This window comes from Dipodomys merriami, unplaced genomic scaffold, assembly GCF_024711535.1.
Source record: "Dipodomys merriami isolate MVZ:Mamm:240054 unplaced genomic scaffold, mDipMer1.0.p SCAF_12, whole genome shotgun sequence".
Taxonomy (NCBI): domain Eukaryota; kingdom Metazoa; phylum Chordata; class Mammalia; order Rodentia; family Heteromyidae; genus Dipodomys; species Dipodomys merriami.
Genome location: NW_027202493.1, coordinates 35,745,705 through 35,765,441, shown reverse-complemented (window position 1 = coordinate 35,765,441; position 19,737 = coordinate 35,745,705). Strand labels below are relative to the sequence as shown.

The window sequence follows — 19,737 nt, the reverse complement described above, 5'->3', positions numbered from 1 at the left end:
GCAGAATAGACAGATCAGGGAGCACCACTGGGCAACAATGCCAGCTTGGTTCAGAAGGTAGATTTGCATGCATGGTGTCTCCACAAGATGAACCCCCACGTAAGTGGGTAGAGAGAAGAGCCATGTGCCTTGTGTCACTTGATTGTGTGGGTGAGTGTAAGGGAATGGCAGCAGTGCATCTCTCCTCATCAAGCAGGAGACAAATGCTTCTGCAGCAGAGGAAAGTGCCACAGCCCACCACTGAGGCTGTCCCTAATTGGAGGTCTCCACATCCAAAGCAAAAGCCGAGGGTGGAAACAAATGGCACTTTATTGGTTCTTCTCTGTAATTAATGTGCTTTATCCCTGGAACGCTACCCAGGAAAACCCATGTTACCTCACATGAGAAATCCTGTAGCAGAGTAAAGTTCCAAATGGGAGACTGGAATGCCACCCATGCTGCACCCACCAACATAATAGGCCAGAGAAAGAAAGAATGCCAGTGACTTCCTCAGGACATACACAGCATAATCTAAGTAGGGCAAAGGGTGTGTTTCAAGGGAAGCAGAGCGATTTGTCATCCACTACCTGGATTACAGCTGTGAAAACAGATCTTGGAGCAGGAACTGAGACCAGAAGAGTGGATCCATTCTCATACAGCCCAACTTGCAGAGCAATTACTTACCCTCCTTGAGGGAGTAAAGCTGCAACAGACAACAAGCATTTGACTTACAATGGAAAGACAATTGAATAGCAGGTTTGTCAAATGAAGTCTTAAAAGCAAGGAGGGCTTGGGATAATGAATTTCAAATGCTAAAAGTTAGCAGTTGCTCACCCAGAATACTCTACTAAGCAAAACTTTCACAGTAGAACAAATAAAACCATTCCTTAATAAGTTCATTTACCATCACTAAGCCTGAACTACAGAATATACTCAAAGACATCTGCATGCAAAAGAAGAATATAAACAAACTTGAAAATGGTGGAGAATCTATCCTACCAGATGAGCAGATAAGCACAGAAGGAAAATATCTAAGCCTAAAATTGGGAAAAGGAAGACTTGCCTTTCCATTTTAACAGTCAATATCAATGGATTCAATTCTCCAATCAAAAGACAGAATGGTGATTTGGCTCACCAAAAAGCAAGAGCCCACCATCTGTTACCTACAAAAACATCTCGGGAGTGGTGCTGTAGCTCAAGTGGTAAAGCGCTTACCTTGAGCTGATAGAGCTAAGGGACAGCGCCCAGGCCCAGAGTTCAAGCCCCACAACCGACAAAAAAGGAAAAATTAGTTTAAAAAAAAAATCTCATTGACATAGGCAAACGTTAACTTAAGGTTAAGTGTTGGTAAAACATCTTCCAAGGGCTGGGAAAGTGGCTCAGTGGTAGAGCGCTTGCCTTGCATGCATGAGGCCCTGGGTTCAATTCCTCAGCACCACATAAGCAAAAAGAAAAAAGCCAGAAGTGGCGCTGTGGCTCAAGTGGTAGAACGCTAGCCTACCACTTGAAAAGCTGAAGGACAGCCCTCAGACCCAGAGTTCAGGCCCCACAACTGGACCCAAAAAAACAAAAAACAAAAAAAAATCTTCCAAGCAAATGGACCCAGGAGGAATGGAATAGCTCTACTCATCTGACAAAGATTTCAATTCAAAATTAATGAGAAAATGTCACTTTATATTAATAACAGAAGCTTTTCATTAAGAGGACATAGCAAATTGGGCACTTGTGTCTCACACCTGTAACCCTAACTACTCAGGAGACTGAGATCTGAGAAACTCAGTTCAGTGTCATCCCAAGCAGACAAAACTGAGAGATTCTTGTCTTTAGTTAACCAGTAAATAAACAGAAATGAAGGTGTGCCTCAAGTGGTAGAGTACCATCCCTGAGCAAAAATAGCCAAGCGAGAGCATGAGACCTTGAATTCAAGCCCAGTGATGGTCCACCAATAATAAAGACGATGTAACAATTGTGAGCCTATGGCATCAAATTTTGGTGCACCCAACTTTCTTAAACACTATCAGACTTAAAAGCATACATAAACCTCAAACCAATCATAATATAACTTTCAGTACTCCACTGTCATCCAGGAAAAAAACAATTCAAAGAAATCTCAGATTTAAGTGTTAAAATAGGCAAAATAGATTTAAAAGGTAGCTACAGAGCATTTCATTCAGTAGTTGCAAAATATACATTCAGCAATACACATTCTGCTGCAGCAAGAGCAGAATTTCCTCCAAAATAGATTATACTCTAGGACATAAAGGAAGTCATAGCAAATACAAGAAAATTAAACTCCTGTATCTGGTCATATTATTATGTAATAAAATTAGGGGTTAAATGCAAAGGACAACACAGAAATGATTCAAGATACTATATTTTGTAAAGATAAACAAAATTGATCGACTCTTAGCCAATCTGATCAAAGGGAGAAAAGAAATCACCCACATAAGTCTGACCTAAAGGAGAATCAACTAAATAAGTAAAATTAGGGATAACAGATGGGACAATTACAGTTCATAAGAGAGTCCTTGGGCTCAAATAAAATGGAAGAACTGGTACAAATCGGTATAGAGATGTAATTGTAATCAGCTTTTGTAATCTGTAAAGATTATGGTTTTTATAATATAAGAAGCTGATAACTTTTTAGATTGTTAGTAACTCTTTGTGACTCGTATTAAAATGGCTTTGAGGACTAGTCAAGAAAAGATTTAAGAGTAAAGAATCTAGTCTGATACTTAAAAGCTTACAGTGATAGATGGATGAATTATCAAAGCCACAGATGCTTCACCCCCTCAAACCTGGTTTTCCCTATTTTTTCTAGTTTTTTTCTTTGTTGTCAACACACTCAAAAAATATGACTAGTAAGATACACTTAAACATTTTTAAATGAATGGATTTTCCATGTAAGAGCATAGTAATCAATATTATATCTTCTTGACTGTGTCCGAGTAGTCTAACAGACAACTTGTCTTTGAAGTGATGTGATGTTTTAATACTTGTTCATAAATCAGGTTCTTTCAGTCTGTGCTGTTACTTTTTCCCATTTATTTAGACTGTCCTTTATATCAGTAATGTATCTTCATAAGATATTTTACATAGCCCTTGGCCATAAAATGAAAAGTAATTGACTGTGTGTGTGTGTATGTTAATACCGGGGCTTGAATTCAGAGCATGGATGCTGAACCTGAGCTTTGTTTTGTGCAAGGCTGGTAATCTATCACCTGAGCCATATCTCTACTGGTTTTCTGCTGGTTAAATGGAGATGATACTCTTAACACTTAATTGCCTAGGCTGGTCTCAAACTATGATCCTCTGCTCCCAGTCTAATCCTAGCAACTCAGCTCCAGGCTGTTAACTTCTTACAAATTTTTTTATAAAACAAAAGTCTATATGATCTTAGCTTTTGAGTTAAAGAATGCAGTGTGTTTTCTTCTTCCAAGGGAAAAATCATTCCTACTTGTATTCCAGATCCTTGTATCTTAACAGACTATTGATCAGAAATATTCCTGCCGGCCACCAGTGGCTCACACCTGTAATTCTAGCTACTCAGGAGGGTGAAATCTGAGGACTGCAGTTCAAAGCCAGCCTGGGCAGGAAAGTCCATGAAACGCTTATCTCCAATAAACCACCAGAAAACTGGAAGTGGTGCTGTAGCTCAAGTGGTAGAGCACTAGCCTACCACTGAAGAGCTGAGGGACAGCGTCCAAGCCCAGAGTTCAAGCCCCACGACCGACAAAAGAAAGAAAGAAAGAAAGAAAGAAAGAAAGAAAGAAAGAAAGAAAGAAAGAAAGAGAAAGAAAGAAAGAAAGATTCCTGTAAATCTTTCTTGTTTTCTTTCTCCCTTTGTTCCTTCTTCTGACCTGGTTTTACATTTACAGAATGAGAGTAAAAATCAAGGCTATCTCCATCTTTTTACCCCTACCTGAGCTTGAATAGCTTATATCAACCTTCTGTGTCCCTTCCTAACTAGGCTTTCTACCACCATTCTTACTCTTCCTGCTGGGGGTCTGATGATTTGGTGAGTAATTCACTTAGCCAAAGCAAAGCTTTGTTACTTCGAAAAATGTCCTGTGATCTCACTTTGGATACAAGCATCGAGGATGAGACTTTCCTTCTCCAGCACAACTCACATACAACCACAGGCCATACAACTAGAGTTGTAGGGACTCAGCATCTCACAATGGTGTCTTACCTCCTGTCACTTTGCACGCCACCAGGCTGCCTTGCTGTCTGCATCTTCCTGTGGAAGGAGGCATAAGGAAGGATGACATCTTTCCCACCTTGTATCACCTCTGTGACTGTTTTTCTAATAAGATCTTCTTTCTTTGCTGGCTGAATCAGGTATTCTTGCTCAACATTTCCCAGGTAAGACTTGTTCCCTCTGCCTGCATAGCCGGTCAGAGTTTTTACAAATTTAACTATCACTTTTTTTTTTTATTGTTTTCATCCTCGGGTCTCAGCTTAAAGTTAGCAAGCACTCTCTAGTGAAGATATCTCTGCCCTCACATTCTTCCTAACTTTGGAAATGTCCATCCCGTGACCTCTTTTAGGATCATGAGTTGAAATTCATTGATTGTGATGACTGGTCCAGGAGGGTTTGCCTAATTTGGTAGGAGAAAGAAGGCTGTGTGTTTACATAGTCAATGTGGGCAGAAGGTTGAACTCAGACAGACTAGTGGAAAGGCCTGGAGGCCCATGGGGCCAGGAGATCTGTTCATTCTGATTCAGGATTAGAAGTTGGGGCTTTTGCTGGGCACCAGTAGCTCACATCTGTAATCTCGACTACTCAAGAGGGTGAAATCTGAGGATTTCAGTTCTAAATCAGTCTGGGCAGGAACATCTATGAGACTCTTGTCTCCAGTAAACCAAAGAGCCAGAAGTGGAGCCATGGTTTACGTGGTAGAGAACTATTTTGAAGCCCGGCGCCGGTGGCTCACGCCTGTAATCCTAGCTACTCAGGAGGGTGAAATCTGAGGACCTCAGTTCAAAGCCAGCCTGGGCAGGAAAGTCCGTGAAACTCTTATCTCCAATAAACCACCAGAAAACCGGAAGTGGCACTGTAGCTCAAGTAGTAGAGCTAGCCGACCACTGAAGAGCTGAGGGACAGCGCCCAAGCCCAGAGTTCAAACACCACAACCGACAAAAACAAAAACAAAAACTAGTCTTGAGCAAAAAAGCTCAGAGACAATGTCCAGGTTCCTGAGTTCAAGCCCTAGGACACACACACACACACACACACACACACACACACACACACACACACACGGAAAAAAAAGCAGCTGGGGCTTTGGAAAAGGATTTTTTTGTGTGTGTTACTGTCATCAAACTTCTTGTAGAGGAATAGTGTTTTCATAAGTTTTTTGTTGGTTGTGTTGGTTGTGGGGCTTGGACTCATGGCCCAGGTGCTGTCCCTGAGCTTTTCTACTCAAGGCTAGCTCTCTATCACTTTGAGCCACAGCTCCATTTCCAGTTTTGTGGTAGTTAATTGGAGATAAGATTCTCATGGACTTTCTTGCCTGGGCTGGCTTTGAACCACAATCCCCTTATCTCAGCCTACTGAGTACCTAAATTATAGACATGAACCACCAGTGCCCAGCTTTGTAAGTTTTTTTTTTTTAAATCAATGCAATTATCCATTCATTTATGATCTCTGAGTAGAAATGTACAGTTATATTACTATGCTATAGAATCTTATAAGAAAATCTAGGTTGTATTGTGATGTTTCTTAAACTTAATAAGTTTTGAAAGTCTACCTATATTATTTCTTTTTTTTGGTGGGGGGGTCCGGTTGTGGGGCCTGAACTCTGGGCCTGGGCGCTGTCCCTCAACTCTTTAGCTCAAGGCTAGCGCTCTACCACTTGAGCCACAGAGCCACTTCCAGCTTTTTTCTTTTTGTTTATGTGGTGCTGAGGAATCGAATGCAGGGCCTCATGCATGCAAGGCAAGCGCTGTACCACTGTGCCACATTCCCAGCCCCAACCTACCTATATTATTTCTGTGGGTGAATGCATCTATTTATTCTTCTTGATGATATCCAAGATTTTCCAGTATATATTTACTTTAAAATAATTACAGATATGTTCAGGGCCTGCCTAAAATTCCACTCCATTGTTAACATCTTAAAGTAGGTATTAAGGGGGTTTGAATGTTGCAAATAATATGTGCAGAAATCCCAGTATAATAGCAAAACGTATAGAAACTACAACAAAGATTTGGATCACTTGTTTAATATACAAAGTCTTTTCACAGACAATTATTTTCTTTAGTTTTTTTCTGAGTGCACATTGTTCACACACAGTAAGTTGGTAACGAAAGAGAATTATGTAAAACTGAAAAAGTACAAATGCTCAATCTCTAAAATTGCACACCATTAAAATAATTATGTTCTCCTTTGTCTTGATGTGATATCCAAATTCAGAATGGGCTGTCTTCAAATGTGGAGGAAATGCTGCAGCCCAAAAAACAACAGTACTTCCTGTCAACTGTATTGATATGTAAAATAGCACCATTGGGCTGATTTAAGGAAAGAAAAGTTTTCATCTCTCTTAATTAAAGTATAATCCTTACAGAATTATTCTATAACAAGTACAATAATAATGATAGTAATAAGTTTCAAGACTTCCTCTTGTTCCAAAATATTCATTAACAAGGCAAGGAAAGGTAACTAGCCTGGCAGATGGAATAACCTTCCCATTTTTCATTATGCTTTCTCTTAAAGATGTCATTATCTTGATTAGCTTTTGTGTGTGTGTGTGATACTGGGGGGTGGGGTGCCAGTCCTGGGGCTTGAACTTGGGGCCTGAGCACGAGCACTGTCCCGGAGCTTTTTTGCTCAAGGCTAGCACTCTGCCACTTAAGCTACAGTTCCTTTTCCAGCTTTGAGGGTGTTTAACTGGAGATAAGAGTCTCTTGGACTTTCCTGCCCAAGTTGGCTTTGAACTGTGTTTCTCAGATCTCAGCCACTTGAGTTGCTAGTATTATAGGTGTGAACCACTTGGGTCCCACTAATGAGCTATTTTTTTTCCAGCCATAGTATATATTTGAAGGGTAGTTCCAAGAGACTTTTGCAAAACAAGAAATACAACTAATGAGGCCATTTTGCCAGGACTATAATCATGTAGAACAGCAGCTCCAAGTAAGTTTTAATGGTAGCGCTTTTGAAAAAGATGCCTTCAATTGCTACATGGCTGTATATGGGTGATTGGGATTACTTATTTTTCTTTTTTGTGCGTGCTTAAATTTTATCTACTTTTCTGCTTTACAGATGTTCAAATATTCCTTTTCAGTTTAATCTTTCATTCTGTATCATAAAATTGACAGTTTTTAGTTTAAACAAAGAACAACATCAATATCTGATTTTTGGTATTACCAATGCTATAAATTCATGTAGCATTTAAAAACTAGAGTTTTTAAACACTAAGTTCATTTCTAAATTCAGTCTTTTGTTTCAGTTTCGTTTTATTCTTTACACTAAAAGATTATTATTCTGTACAACATTTTTTCTTGTTAAAAGGCAAATCAGTTCACCAAATGTATGGTCACAAATGCAAATCTTCATTGTTTGAAGGGGGCAAGTATGCCACTGCCACATAGAATGTCAGAAGAAAATAGTTAACAGTAGCTTTTAAGTGAATGTAATCATTTCAGATTGTCTGAGCCATAGACATCCTTTTTTTGCAAAGAAATTTGCTGTAGTGAATTTTACTAAGTGATACCCAGCTTAGGGTTTTGGAAGGTCAAATTCAGTAGAATTAAATGTTGATTTTTAAGCTGTTAGGGAACTGCATGTATTTTCTCACTTGATTAGAGCCAAGCCTATAAAAGTCAATTCCAAAATTTTAGATGTAGTTTTTAAAGCATAATTTTATCCTTTATCATTAATACAGCAGTTTGTCTTTATTTTTCTCTAGAATGCTTACTGCATGCTAAGTGCACCCCTGGATACAGTGGTTTTATTGTAGCAATCATCTCCCACTGTGAATGAGAGGTGCACTTAATCTATCTTTTGAAAAAGTATTTTCTAGAGTAATTAAGCTCAATAATGCTTTTCATTCATTCCTATACAAACAAAAGAGGAATCAACATTTTTTATGTGATGGTGACTATACTTTCTCCCCAGGAATATTTACATACAACATATTGGAAAATCATTTGTTTTCCAATTGGCTAAACCATTGGGAAACAAAATCAACTTTAGTTCCTTGCGGACCATTTTAAAATCACCCACAGCTCTATTGTTCAGGTGTGTCTTAAGTCTTTAAAATGGAAACCTAAGAGGAAGTTAATGCAAAGTTTTAATTTGTTTAAGGTTCATATATATATATATATATAACTGCCTCTTATATACTTATTTGGGTGATTTTTTTTGGTCCAATCTAGTTATCTCCACTTGTTTGTCTCTGTCCATCTATTCCATGCCCTCCCCATTTTTAGATGAGTTTTAAGCCTTTTCTTTCCTTACTGAATACTTTAACATTTCTCTCCTGAATATACACATGAATACACAGACATATACACAATTGACTCTTTCCTTCCTTCCTTCCTTCCTTCCTTCCTTCCTTCCTTCCTTCCTTCCTTCCTTCCTTCCTTCCTTCTTTCCTTCCTTCCTTCCCCTTCCCTTCCCTTCCTTTCCCTTCCCTTGCCTTTCCTTTCCTTTCCTTTCCTTTCTTCATTTCTTTAAGTCTAGGAATGGACCATTTTTGGACTCAGTGCCCACCTCTGCTGATATCCATATTGTCTCCTCATTAAAAGGTTATTTCCCCCTTTTCCTTTGTTAAACTGTGAAGAACACACACACACTGGTAATTACAAAGTGCATTGATGTGATAGCCAAGTCTGTGCAACATCATACCCATGCTTTGGTTCTTAGGGCCATCTCTGCCCCTTGCATGACAATAAATATGACAGCTCACAAAAATTACTTTTCTTTTTATGTCAGACATTTGTTCTTTCACAAGTTGCTATGTTTACAATTCTTAATCTAGCTCACATTAGTACCATTCATACTCCAGTTTCCTATGAATACTTGAAGAACATCATAGTGGCCCAAACTAAACAACCTAACTTTTTACACACCATAGAATCTGCTGAGTATTTTTGCTTAACTAAGCAAGGGGACTAGGGCCTTGAATTCTTGGTTATATTAGTGATCTGTCAAGTTGACATCTTCTGTGGATTAACACAAAATAAAACAAAACCTTATGCCTTTAATTTAATAATAAAAATATTTAATTTTTATTTTCCTATCATAATTGCTTTATTGTAGCAAATAAGTTAATTTCACAATTTGACTAATCTTTCTATGCTTCTGGTTGTTTTCACCCTTGAGAAAAATGGCAGTTTCATTTAGTTCAAACTAGGATACTTCTCTAGTACTTTTAAAAATTATCACCCTTAAATAAAACTGTTAAGTAAAAGAATAGATTGAGCTGCTGTTTTGAAATATTCAACTATTAAATGAAGCAGAGGCTTATTCTATAACTTTAATTATTTACTATCCAATTCAGCTAATTAACATGGATGTGTGTTATAAAATACATACAGGATTTTGAAGACTTGGTAAAAAAAAGTATAAATTATTTCAATAATTTTTACATTGATAACATAAAATCATTTGTATATATTGTCTTAAATAAAAATTATCAAAATTAACCCATTTTTACTTTTTCTAATGGTGCTACTAGGAAATTGTGTGTGTGTGTGTGTGTGTGTGTGTGTGTGTGTGTGTGTGTGTGTGTGTGTGTGTGTGTGTGTGTGTGTGTGTGTGTGTGTGTGTGTGTGTGTGCCAGTCCTGCGTATTGAACTAAGGGCCTGGGCACTGTCCCAGAGCTTTTTTGCTCAAGGCTAGCACTCTACCACTTGAGCCACAGCTCCATTTCTGTCTTTTTAGTGGTTTATTGGAAATAAAAGTTGCAGGGACTTTCCTGCTTAGGCTGGCTTTGAACCATGATCCTCATATCTCAGCCTCTTGAGTAGCTAGGATTACAGGCATGAGCTACTGATGCGCTCAATATGTACTAGGAAATTCAAAATTTACATATGTGACCTGCATCCCTAGCTTTTGCCTTTTGGACATCACTGTATTCAAAAGATCAGATAAAATACCTGAAAGCTGATTTCAACTTGGGAGAGGGTATTAAACAAGGCTAGTTTACCCTCAAATTTCTGTGTAAATCTTTTGTTCATGATTTAAACATAATTCCAAATGTTTCTATCTTCAAATGTATCTTGCATCCATTGTTTTTTAAAACATGCATCTGTCAAAATACCAGACACCACTATACCCATAAAAATCAGCTGTCAAAGTCTATCAAAATACACATCCTCCAAGTTTGCTTCCAAGGTGAGAGGGATAAAGGAGACAATTTCAGGTTTGAGACCAAATACATTTGTTATTTCCAGTTGAGGCCCTAAGAAGAAACACACATTGTAATCCAAGTCTGTATTCTTGAACTTTTCTCCAGCTATCCCAAAGAGCATCGTGTCCACTCAGTCATTCATAAGCAATCCTGATGCCATTGTTTCCTTATTGTCTTAACAATCACTCTCCAGCAAGCTTCTTGTTTCCACATCTCACGTTTGACCCTGCTTCACAGGATCCTGGTCAGTTGGTTTATTTTTTCCTCCTTTCTTTTTCTTTTGAGCGAAGTAAGGGGGAAAAATGAGTCAGTAGGAGAGGGAAAAGATAAGGGAGTGAATAATGCAGGATCCCTTGTGATGTGTGTAGTGGCTGAGGGCTAGCAAGATATCCTCCAATGAAGAAACTCCCAGCTAGTTCCATCAAACTGGTATAACCTCAGGGGGCCCAGCTTCTGCAGGTGGCAGTGGATTTGTACCTGTTTGTGTTACAGGCACAACCACAGCATCCTTGATGTCTGTGTTGACATTACACGAGAAATTCTTCTCCAGTTTATTGGCAGTGTCTGGGCAATTCTGCACAAAGATGACACGGTTATAGGCCTTCAGCCTGCGCCACAGCTGAACGTAGACTTTACACTGTACGTACATGAAGACGAGACCTCCTGTGAAGCCAATGGCCACCACAACCAGTTTTGTCCAGAATGGCCATTCAAGGACACCTTTGAAATTGAAAGAAAAAAAAAGAGGCAATGTTATCTCCTTGGTTTTTGCTTCTCATTCCGTTTGAAAGATCATACCTGTCTGCCACATGATATGGATCAGGGATACATTTTTAACAACTAGTAAAATGTGTAACCCGAATAAGCTGAGCTACTTTCAGATATCCTAAATATATAGTGTTAAAATTACAGATGCGGAAAACGTTCTCATTGATCAATGCAAATGATCTCATTTCTCCCAGTTCCAAGTACATGCAACTGGAGGCCCCAGATCCCATGTTAGACTTTGGATACTGGCTTTGGCTTTTATTTTTAGTTACTATTTCAAATGCTTTTAAGCAGATGAAGTAATGAGTGCCACATTTCCTTCAGAGATCCTAAATGGAAGAGAGAATTAAGATGTAAGAGCACATTTTTCTACCAGAGAATTTCTTGATTGAAGACATGCAGTTAGTCATTTGCATCATAAATCCTGTATCATAACACCAACAAGCATCATGTTCCTAGATGTCTGTATTTTCTCTGAATTTCCATCAACGTTATGAAAAATGGACTTTCCTTTACAAAATAAGCCATTTTCCTTTACAAAATAAACCATTTTATGAATGAATTCATAGGAGCTTTTGTAACCACATAAATGTTCACTATGTACACTTTAGGATAATACAGAGGTGCTAAGTGATTTATGCAAGAGGCTGTCACATGAAAGTAAGGCTAGTAGGGTGAAGTCTAGGAGGGACTATAGAAGTTGATAGAAACTACAGGTTGCAAACACACAATGGTTTCATGTTGAGTTTTTATTGTAACCATGAATAGAGTCATAAAACTCTACTACTTATATTTTTGTACTAGTGATATTTGCTTTACACTGGACCCTTTTTCTGTCATGGTGAAGTACATTGGTGCACTAAGAGTAATCAGAAGTAATAGAGTTCCCTGTCAATTGCTTATCTCCAAAACAGTGGGCATTTCTTGTAGGCTCCAGAATCCCCAGCAAAGACAATACTAGTCTTGGGTTTCACATAGCTGATGTGGCAAGTTGTGTCAAAATTTTTCTGGACAGGATAATCCTGTGATAAGAGTCTGCTTTACCCTATGAGCAAACAAATGCAAACTTACTAATGATAGTCATTTTTTCCCATATTTTTTCTATTAAATAAATACCTGCTGTGTTAGCCATTTGGAAAGCAGATCTTTCATTAAGTCTGACTCCCTTGAACCTTAGCACACAAACTTCCTTTTCCTTTTTTTTTTCTTTTCTAAAATGCTTTACCTCTAACTCTTTCTTTGAACTACTGGGCAGGGGTAGGGAATCTCTCTGAATTTACTTGACATGCAAAAACCTCTCACTATGGTTGATGTTGCATTATGCTGCTCTGTTGGACATTGATGTAAAATGAATTGCTTGATATCAGGAATGAGGCTTAGTTTTCCAGTGGATCAAATCTCTTCGTAGAACCTTTATACATAGTAAGGAATTTTTTCCTAATTCCTAATTTTCAAGGATTTAAAAAAATTATTTAATACATAGTATTCAGTGTCCTGAACACACACTTGCTCTCAATGGAAGTAATATCACAAAATATGATTGTTAGCCAAAGCTTATACATGGAGAAATAAATAGTATGTTTATGCCTATGTTAACAAAATCAAATGAACAATAACACTCCAAAGTAGGAAGCAGCAGACACAAATGCTTTTCAGAGTGGATTCTACCAACTAATTAGGGTGGGCTGGATGACTTTCAGTAAATAGAGGCTATACCTGCTCCTGGATACTCTGCAATACAATGCAGAGGATCCTCTAGGAGCTATCTCTCTAGGAGATATCTCTGGGAATCTGCTCTCTCCACTTACTTTTATTAGATAACTCTGAATTGGTTTCCTCTGCCCAGCACATCCTTCATTCAGATGTTATTGGAAAGTCAAAGCTCCCACTAAATGTCTGGGCTGAATTTAGTGTGGAAAGTGTCTCCTAACTGCACATACCAAAGCCATTTGGGTCCAATGGGCAAGATTTTTCATTGTCAATGAAATAAGTTATTATTGAGTGGTTATGAGTTTTTTAACCCTGTAAAACTCACTAGAAAGATGCTAAAACGGACCTCACTGGATTTCACTGCTAAGAAGTAGTTGCCTGCTTTTATGGAGACTTAGCAAATTGTCTTCATACTCTGTTTTGTACTTTTAGTTTCTTTGCTGTCTTTTACATAGAGGAAAGAATGTACAAAATAGAAAAGACAGAGGTAAAGAAGGGAAGACAAAAATCTAACATCCTGAGGATCCTTTCTACAACCTTAGGAAGATTTTGTCCTCACTAATATGTATACCAAGCAATAGCCACCATTGGGAAATGTCAACCTTTTTCTATTTTCTAGTTTGGAAGAATTTGGAAAAATACTTCAGGCAATTCAGTCACCAATTCATTTGTGGAACAGCAGACAGAAGCATCTCTACTGTTGCCTTGGTGCTTGAAATCTTTCTATTGAATTTCCATAAGTTAAGAGATATACTGTGCCTTTACCTACTTCCTGTTCATTAATGGGAACTATTGTTTGGGAATTCTTGGGCAGGAGTGGATATTCTGCCTATCATTGTTTTGGGAAGAAATGGGAACCTTATCTTTCATAATAAATTTAATTGGTTCCTTTCTATTCCAGAGCACTGATTCCACAAGAATGGGCAATTGATTCTCAATCTATGAATATTAAATTCTTCCAGGCCTCCTTTTTATAACTGTGTCTATTTGATTCAGTACTTGAGGACTGCAGCATTGGAACATGCCATTCCAAAGCAATAAACATGCCAATAGGTTTTCCAGGAAAGGCATATGATGTACTGTAGTGTGGTCCTTCAAGATGCTGTTGAATGCTTCAGAATTTAGAGTTGGAGGAATCAAAATGCTACATGACTTCTTGAAAGTATGCTTCCAGAACACAGAAGTCATTACATGAGTTATTGGAAAATGTTATTTAATGAGCAAGGGACAACACAATACAAGAAGAGAAATCAATGGCTCATTCTAGATCCTTGGACTCTTACTCAGACACAAGCAAATGGGAAAAACTGTGATGTCCAGGTAAAATTAACTACATTTAAAGAATTTAAAATGAAAAAGTAAAAATGAATAAAAAAGGTTTAAGCTTTGTAAATTATTTAGTCACAGTCAAAACACCAGCTGTCTGCAGGCAAAGTGAATGATACCAGCCATGCTGCTGGTCCATACCAGAAGAAATACTTAACTGACTTGCAGAACTGAGAGCTAAATGAACAGCTAGAGTTTCAAATCACTAAGTTTGGGATTATTTTTTAAGCCACAACATCAACTGTGACAACATTTAAAAATGGAGGGAGGGCTGAGATGTAGCTCAGAGGGTTCAATCCACAGTGCAAAACATGAAAAGACAAACAAAAAATAGGTTTAAAGAGTTCGTATTCAGATTATGGAGTTCTTAGTGTTGTGCAGCCAATGAAATAGAAGTTCCTGACTTTCAAAGTGTTCTATAAATGGTTATAGCCATGATATAAGTTATGTCTTTGGCTGATTAAGCTGGAGATTAAAAACAGAACTTTCACTGGTGCCTACTGCTCAGATCTCCCTAATGTCCTGAGGCTTCAGCCTGGGAATCCTACCTTGACTCAGGAAATGGAAACCTCCAGAACCTAGGAGGGAACTCCAGTTAGCTGCCAGCCAAGCTTTGCATCTCCTTACCAGTGCCCCTGGGTGTCCTTTGTAGTTGAAATTCTCTCATTCAGAAAAATAGTTCAGCCAGGTGCTGGTGTCTCATTCCTGTAATCCTAGTTACCCAGGAGGCTGAAATCTGAGGATCACAGTTCAAAGCCAGCCTGGGCAGGAAAGTCTGTGAGACTCTATTTCCATTAATCACAGAAATCCCCCCCCACAAAAAAAAAACAAGTGGTGCTGTGGACCAAGTGTCAGAGTGCTAACATTGAGCAAAAGGAGCTCAGGAACAGAGCCCAGGGCCAGAGTTCAATCCCCAGGACCAGGAAAGAAAGAAAGAAAGAAAGAAAGAAAGAAAGAAAGAAAGAAAGAAAGAAAGAAAGAAAGAAAGAAAGAAAGAAAGAAAGAAAGAAAGAAAGAAAGAAAGAAGGAAAGAAGGAAAGAAGGAAAGAAGGAAAGAAGGAAAGGAAGAAAGAAAGAAAGAAAGAAAGAAAGAAAGAAAGAAAGAAAGAAAGAAAGAAAGAAAGAGAAAGAAAGAAAAGAAAGAAAGGAAGGAAGGAAGGAAGGAAGGAAGGAAGGAAGGAAGGAAAGGAGGGAGGGAGGGAGGGAGAGAGAGAGAAAAAGAAAGAGAAAGAAAGAAAGGAAGGAAGGAAGGAAGGAAGGAAGGAAGAAAAAGAAAGAAAGAAAGAAAGAAAGAAAATTAGAAAGAAGGAAGGAAGGAAGGAAGGAAGGAACGAACGAACAAAGCAATGAAGGAAAGAAAACAGAAAATACTTCAGACAACACCAAAAACAAAACAAAACAAAACAAAAACCCAAAAATGTCTTAAAAACTTAGGGAACAATTGCATGTCCTGAATTTGTTAGGGCACATTTATTCCAAGTTTCCAGTCAAAGAACAATGACTTGGGAGGAGTTGGGATGTAACCACTGGACTTTTCCAGGTGCATCTGCTCTGCAACAATTATTCTGTCTCAGGAAATGCATTTCCTTTAAGAATAGATTCTGGTCCCAATTCTGCACTGGAGGCTCCCATTCGGGGACAACTATGATGCCTCATTTTCCTGTTTTCTCTTTAAGTCAAAGAACCAAAAGACTCCTACTGGGTCTTTATAATATAGCTGGAGATGAGGAAATCACTTTAAATTCTCACTTGGAAAACAAAGATATGCAAGGTCTCTTCCACCTTTTGAAATCCGCTATGTTTTTCTGTCGTAGCTCATGTGGCTGCAGGCACCTGGCTTGTGTCTAAAAGCCTTTGGAAATCACCAAACAGGAGAAGAGAACCTGCCTCGTTGAGCAGGGACAGTGTATATTTAGACCAAGCATCTCACTGTTAAATGGGAGTGTTTTTGGCTCAGGGCTTAGGTTATACAGAGTTATATGCGTATGTGAGAATTTTCTCCCCCACTACCCCAGCTGCTTCTCTCCAACTGAATAAATTAAAGAACAACAGCCATTTCACCTATCTTTTTCTTAATCTGTTTCAATATTGCCTGGGGGTAAACATGTATGATATATGCGTGCTATTTATATGAACATGTGTCAATTTACCTGAAGCAAAATCAAGTACTGACAAATACATTATACAAAGAACCAACAGAAGACACAAAATCCAACATTTTTAGTTTCACGAATGTAGAAATTGTGTTACCAAGAGGTTATCATATTCAAGCCAGTAAGTAAGACAGACTTAGGATTCTGGCCTTCTAAAACCTAGCCAGAGACAGTGTATTTATTAGCTTTGGTTTTCTGTGTATTTTACTTGGGATGCTCTTATCTACTGATTCAGCAGCCGCCAGCAAATATTCTCAAGATTTTGCCAATGCTAAGAGCTCTCTATCATTCGGGGGCAACTTTTAATATCTGTCCCTACAGTCAGTCTCTTAATACAGCCTGGGCTTCCTAAATCCAAATGCTCTAAAATTCAAAGCTTTTTGAGCACCAACATGGTACCACAGTGGAAAATTCTACCTCACTAGATGGATTGTGGTGCAGAGCAGTTACATTATTACCTTAAGGATACGTATAAAGGGTTCATGAAACAAATGAACTTCATGTTTAGATTTAGGTCCTATTCCCAAAGTAACTCTTTAGATATACAAATATTCCCAAATCTGAAAAAAAAAACCCTCAAATTCTTGGAGAAGACACAATCAACTTGTAGTATAAGTTGTTGCTGCCATTTTTTCAGTCTTAGAGATTTTTGTTTTGTTTTTACACCAAGTACTATACTGAAGTGTTCATCAACAAAAGTTAAGGCTAAGGTAGGAAGAATAATTGTTGCGCAAATTGGGGAATTTGTTCCAGGGTTTCAAGTACCATCTATTTGAGGTGGGGGGGATTTCTGTGGGGCTTACCACAGGGCAAAGAAGATAAAGGGAGGAGAGAGGGAGGGGAGGAGAGGAGAGGGAGAGGGAGAGGGAGATAGAGCAAGAAAACTTTGTCTAGGGCATCCAACAAATTTAATCTAAAAGAAAATAGCATTTGAAAACACATGAATGATGTTGTTTTCTCTCAGCATTGTCATTACAGTTCAAATGATGTTGCCGCTTTATAGTCAACCTCAGTTCTGGTGGAAAAGGACTATTTGTTCCCCTTCATATATTTTTTGAAGGTTTTCAAGATGGATTTAAAATATGTTAGCTTGTAAATTATGCAGTGTTCCCCCAATAGCTTTAAAACTAAATTCAGGATCAGCATTTCAATGCCAGAGGAAGATTAAAATCATAAGGACTTCAAGGTATCCACACTCCCTTTAAGTGTTTTTGTTGGAAACTAAGGTTTCAAATACAGTTTGAGCAACAGCGCAGGTGATGGGGTGCACAGTGGTCACCGTGGATTCCACCTAGGAATCCATGTGTCCTAGGAAGGCCTGTTCTGTAAGGATGGCCTCAGCCTCTGTCCCAGATTGACATTTTTCTTTCTTTCTTTTTCTCTTTCTTTCTTTCTTTCTTTCTTTCTTTCTTTCTTTCTTTCTTTCTTTCTTTCTTTCTTTCTTTCTTTCTTTCTCTATTTTTTTCTTTCTCTCTTTCTTTCTTTTTTTGTCAGTCACAAGGCCTGAACTCTGGGCCTGGGCACTGTCCCTTAGCTCTTCAGCTCAAAGCTAGCGCTCTACCACTTGAGCTACAGCGCCACTTCTGGTTTTCTGGTGGTTTATTGGAGATAAGAGTCTTAAGGACTTTTCTGCCCAGGCTGGCTTTGAACCATGATCCTTAGATCTCAGTCTCTTGAGTAGCTAGGATTACAGGCGTGAGCCACTGGCACCCAGTGCTTTCTAATTTTAAAGCCCTGAATAACACATTTTAGTTTCAGTGAACTTTAAGGCACTGAAAATAACTTATGAATTATACATATGCCTATGTGAATATGTGTATACATGTGCGTGTGCGCACATACATAAAAGCTGATCCCTCATCACGACACTTGGGTTTGTTTGTTTTTTGCGGTTGGTTCTGGGGCTTGAGCTCATATGTTAAGAGGAAATAGAATTTGATCCAACTTGTAGTTTTGTAATTTGTCATCATTATATTATGGATCCTGAGCTGAGAGTGGACAAAACTAGAGAAAGCCTAAGCAAGAAACGTTTGCAGTTTTTGAGTAAAAACATTAGGGCTTGCACATAGATTTTGTCCATGTGGAAGTAATTAGATTCTAGGGTGATGTGAGTCAGGATATGTGAGATTTGGTGACTGATTTAAAGGAGGGAGGGAACAAGAGAGAGAGAAAAAAAGAAAAAGCAAGAAGAGGAGGAGGAAGAGAAGGAGAAGGAGGAAGAAGAGGAGGAAGAGGAGGAGGAGGACGGGGAGAAGGAAAGCTGAGTATTTGGCTGTTGGATGTAGTAGTGTCTTTCTAATGGTTTCAGAGTGAGAAGTAGCAGTTACTTATGAGTTTGGACATATGACCCTCAACGAAGGCATTCAGGAAGAAAGTAGATGCATGGGCTGGGGTGCATTATGAGCTGGAGGTACCACTGGAAGGTCATCAGCATAGAAATGTCAGCTAAAATCCTAAGAATAACCAGAGCAGTGTACAGAAAAATGGAAGAGCTAGGGGTTTGTTGAGTTCTGGGGCTGTTGGGGTTGCTAATGCTGAGACAATTTAACTGTTCATTGTAGAATAAATAATCTCAGCATCCATGTGACTGATAAGCACAGAGGAGTAAGTAAATGTAACAGGGCTTTTCTCAGGGGTGACTTGTAGAGGATTGTGTATGGAGGAAGCACAATGCTGCCTCTAAGTGGTCTGTAGGAGAAGTGTCTGCATCTCTCCAGAAGAAGAGAGTCCAGGCCAAGTCAGGCTTGACCACTGAGAGATGATGAAGCTACATCACCTCAAAGCAAATGAAGGTCCTCAAACACTGGGCTGTAAATCAGGTGTGTAAGTAAGAGAAGTAACTTGGTCTCTGGGTTGCTAGGAAAACATCTGAGTCTTCAGGTAATTAGCCTCAGGAAGGGGTGTGGGGTGTGGGGGGATTGGAGAAAGGGGGTGTTTTCCATCCACACAAGATTCTGCTGCTTGACTTAGGCCAGTATATCTATATTTTTAAAAACCCTATGGTTTAAAGTTTTATTTTAAAAAGATCCTACCCTCAGGTGTATTTATTTAGTTCACATGTAATATAACATTTGAAAACCATATCCTCAGAACAGAGAACATGTGGGAAAAAAAAGTGTAGTTTAAGCCAGGTGCTGGTGGCTCACGCCTGTAATCCTAGCTACTCATGAGGCTGAGATCTGAGGATCATAGTTCAAAGCCAGCCCAGGCATGAAAGGCCATGAGTCTCTAATCTCCAATTAACCACCAGAAAACCAGAAGTGGTGCTGTGGCTCAAGTGGTAGAGCGCTAGGCTGAAGATCTGAGGGACAGCACCCAGGCCCAGAGTTCAAGCCCTATCACCGGCAAAAAAAAAAAAAAAAGGTGTAGTTTAATATAAATGATGCAGTATATAAAAGTGTTATAGTGCAACAACAACAAATCAAACACTTACCCTTTTCTAG

The 19,737-nt window shown here is 38.7% G+C and overlaps 1 protein-coding gene across 6 annotated transcripts in view; it reads right to left on the bottom strand.

Annotated features, from left to right (window-relative positions):
- Positions 1–6,190: 6,190 nt before the first annotated feature.
- The window catches only part of Marchf1 (membrane associated ring-CH-type finger 1), a 508,963-nt gene continuing 495,416 nt past the window's right edge, over positions 6,191–19,737 (bottom strand). For all 6 annotated transcript variants that reach the window (XM_070016532.1, XM_070016533.1, XM_070016531.1 and 3 more), the window contains one exon: positions 6,191–11,057. In XM_070016532.1, the coding sequence (XP_069872633.1) occupies positions 10,759–11,057 (299 nt within the window). In that variant the 3' untranslated portion in view covers positions 6,191–10,758. The remainder of the gene's footprint in view (positions 11,058–19,737) is intronic.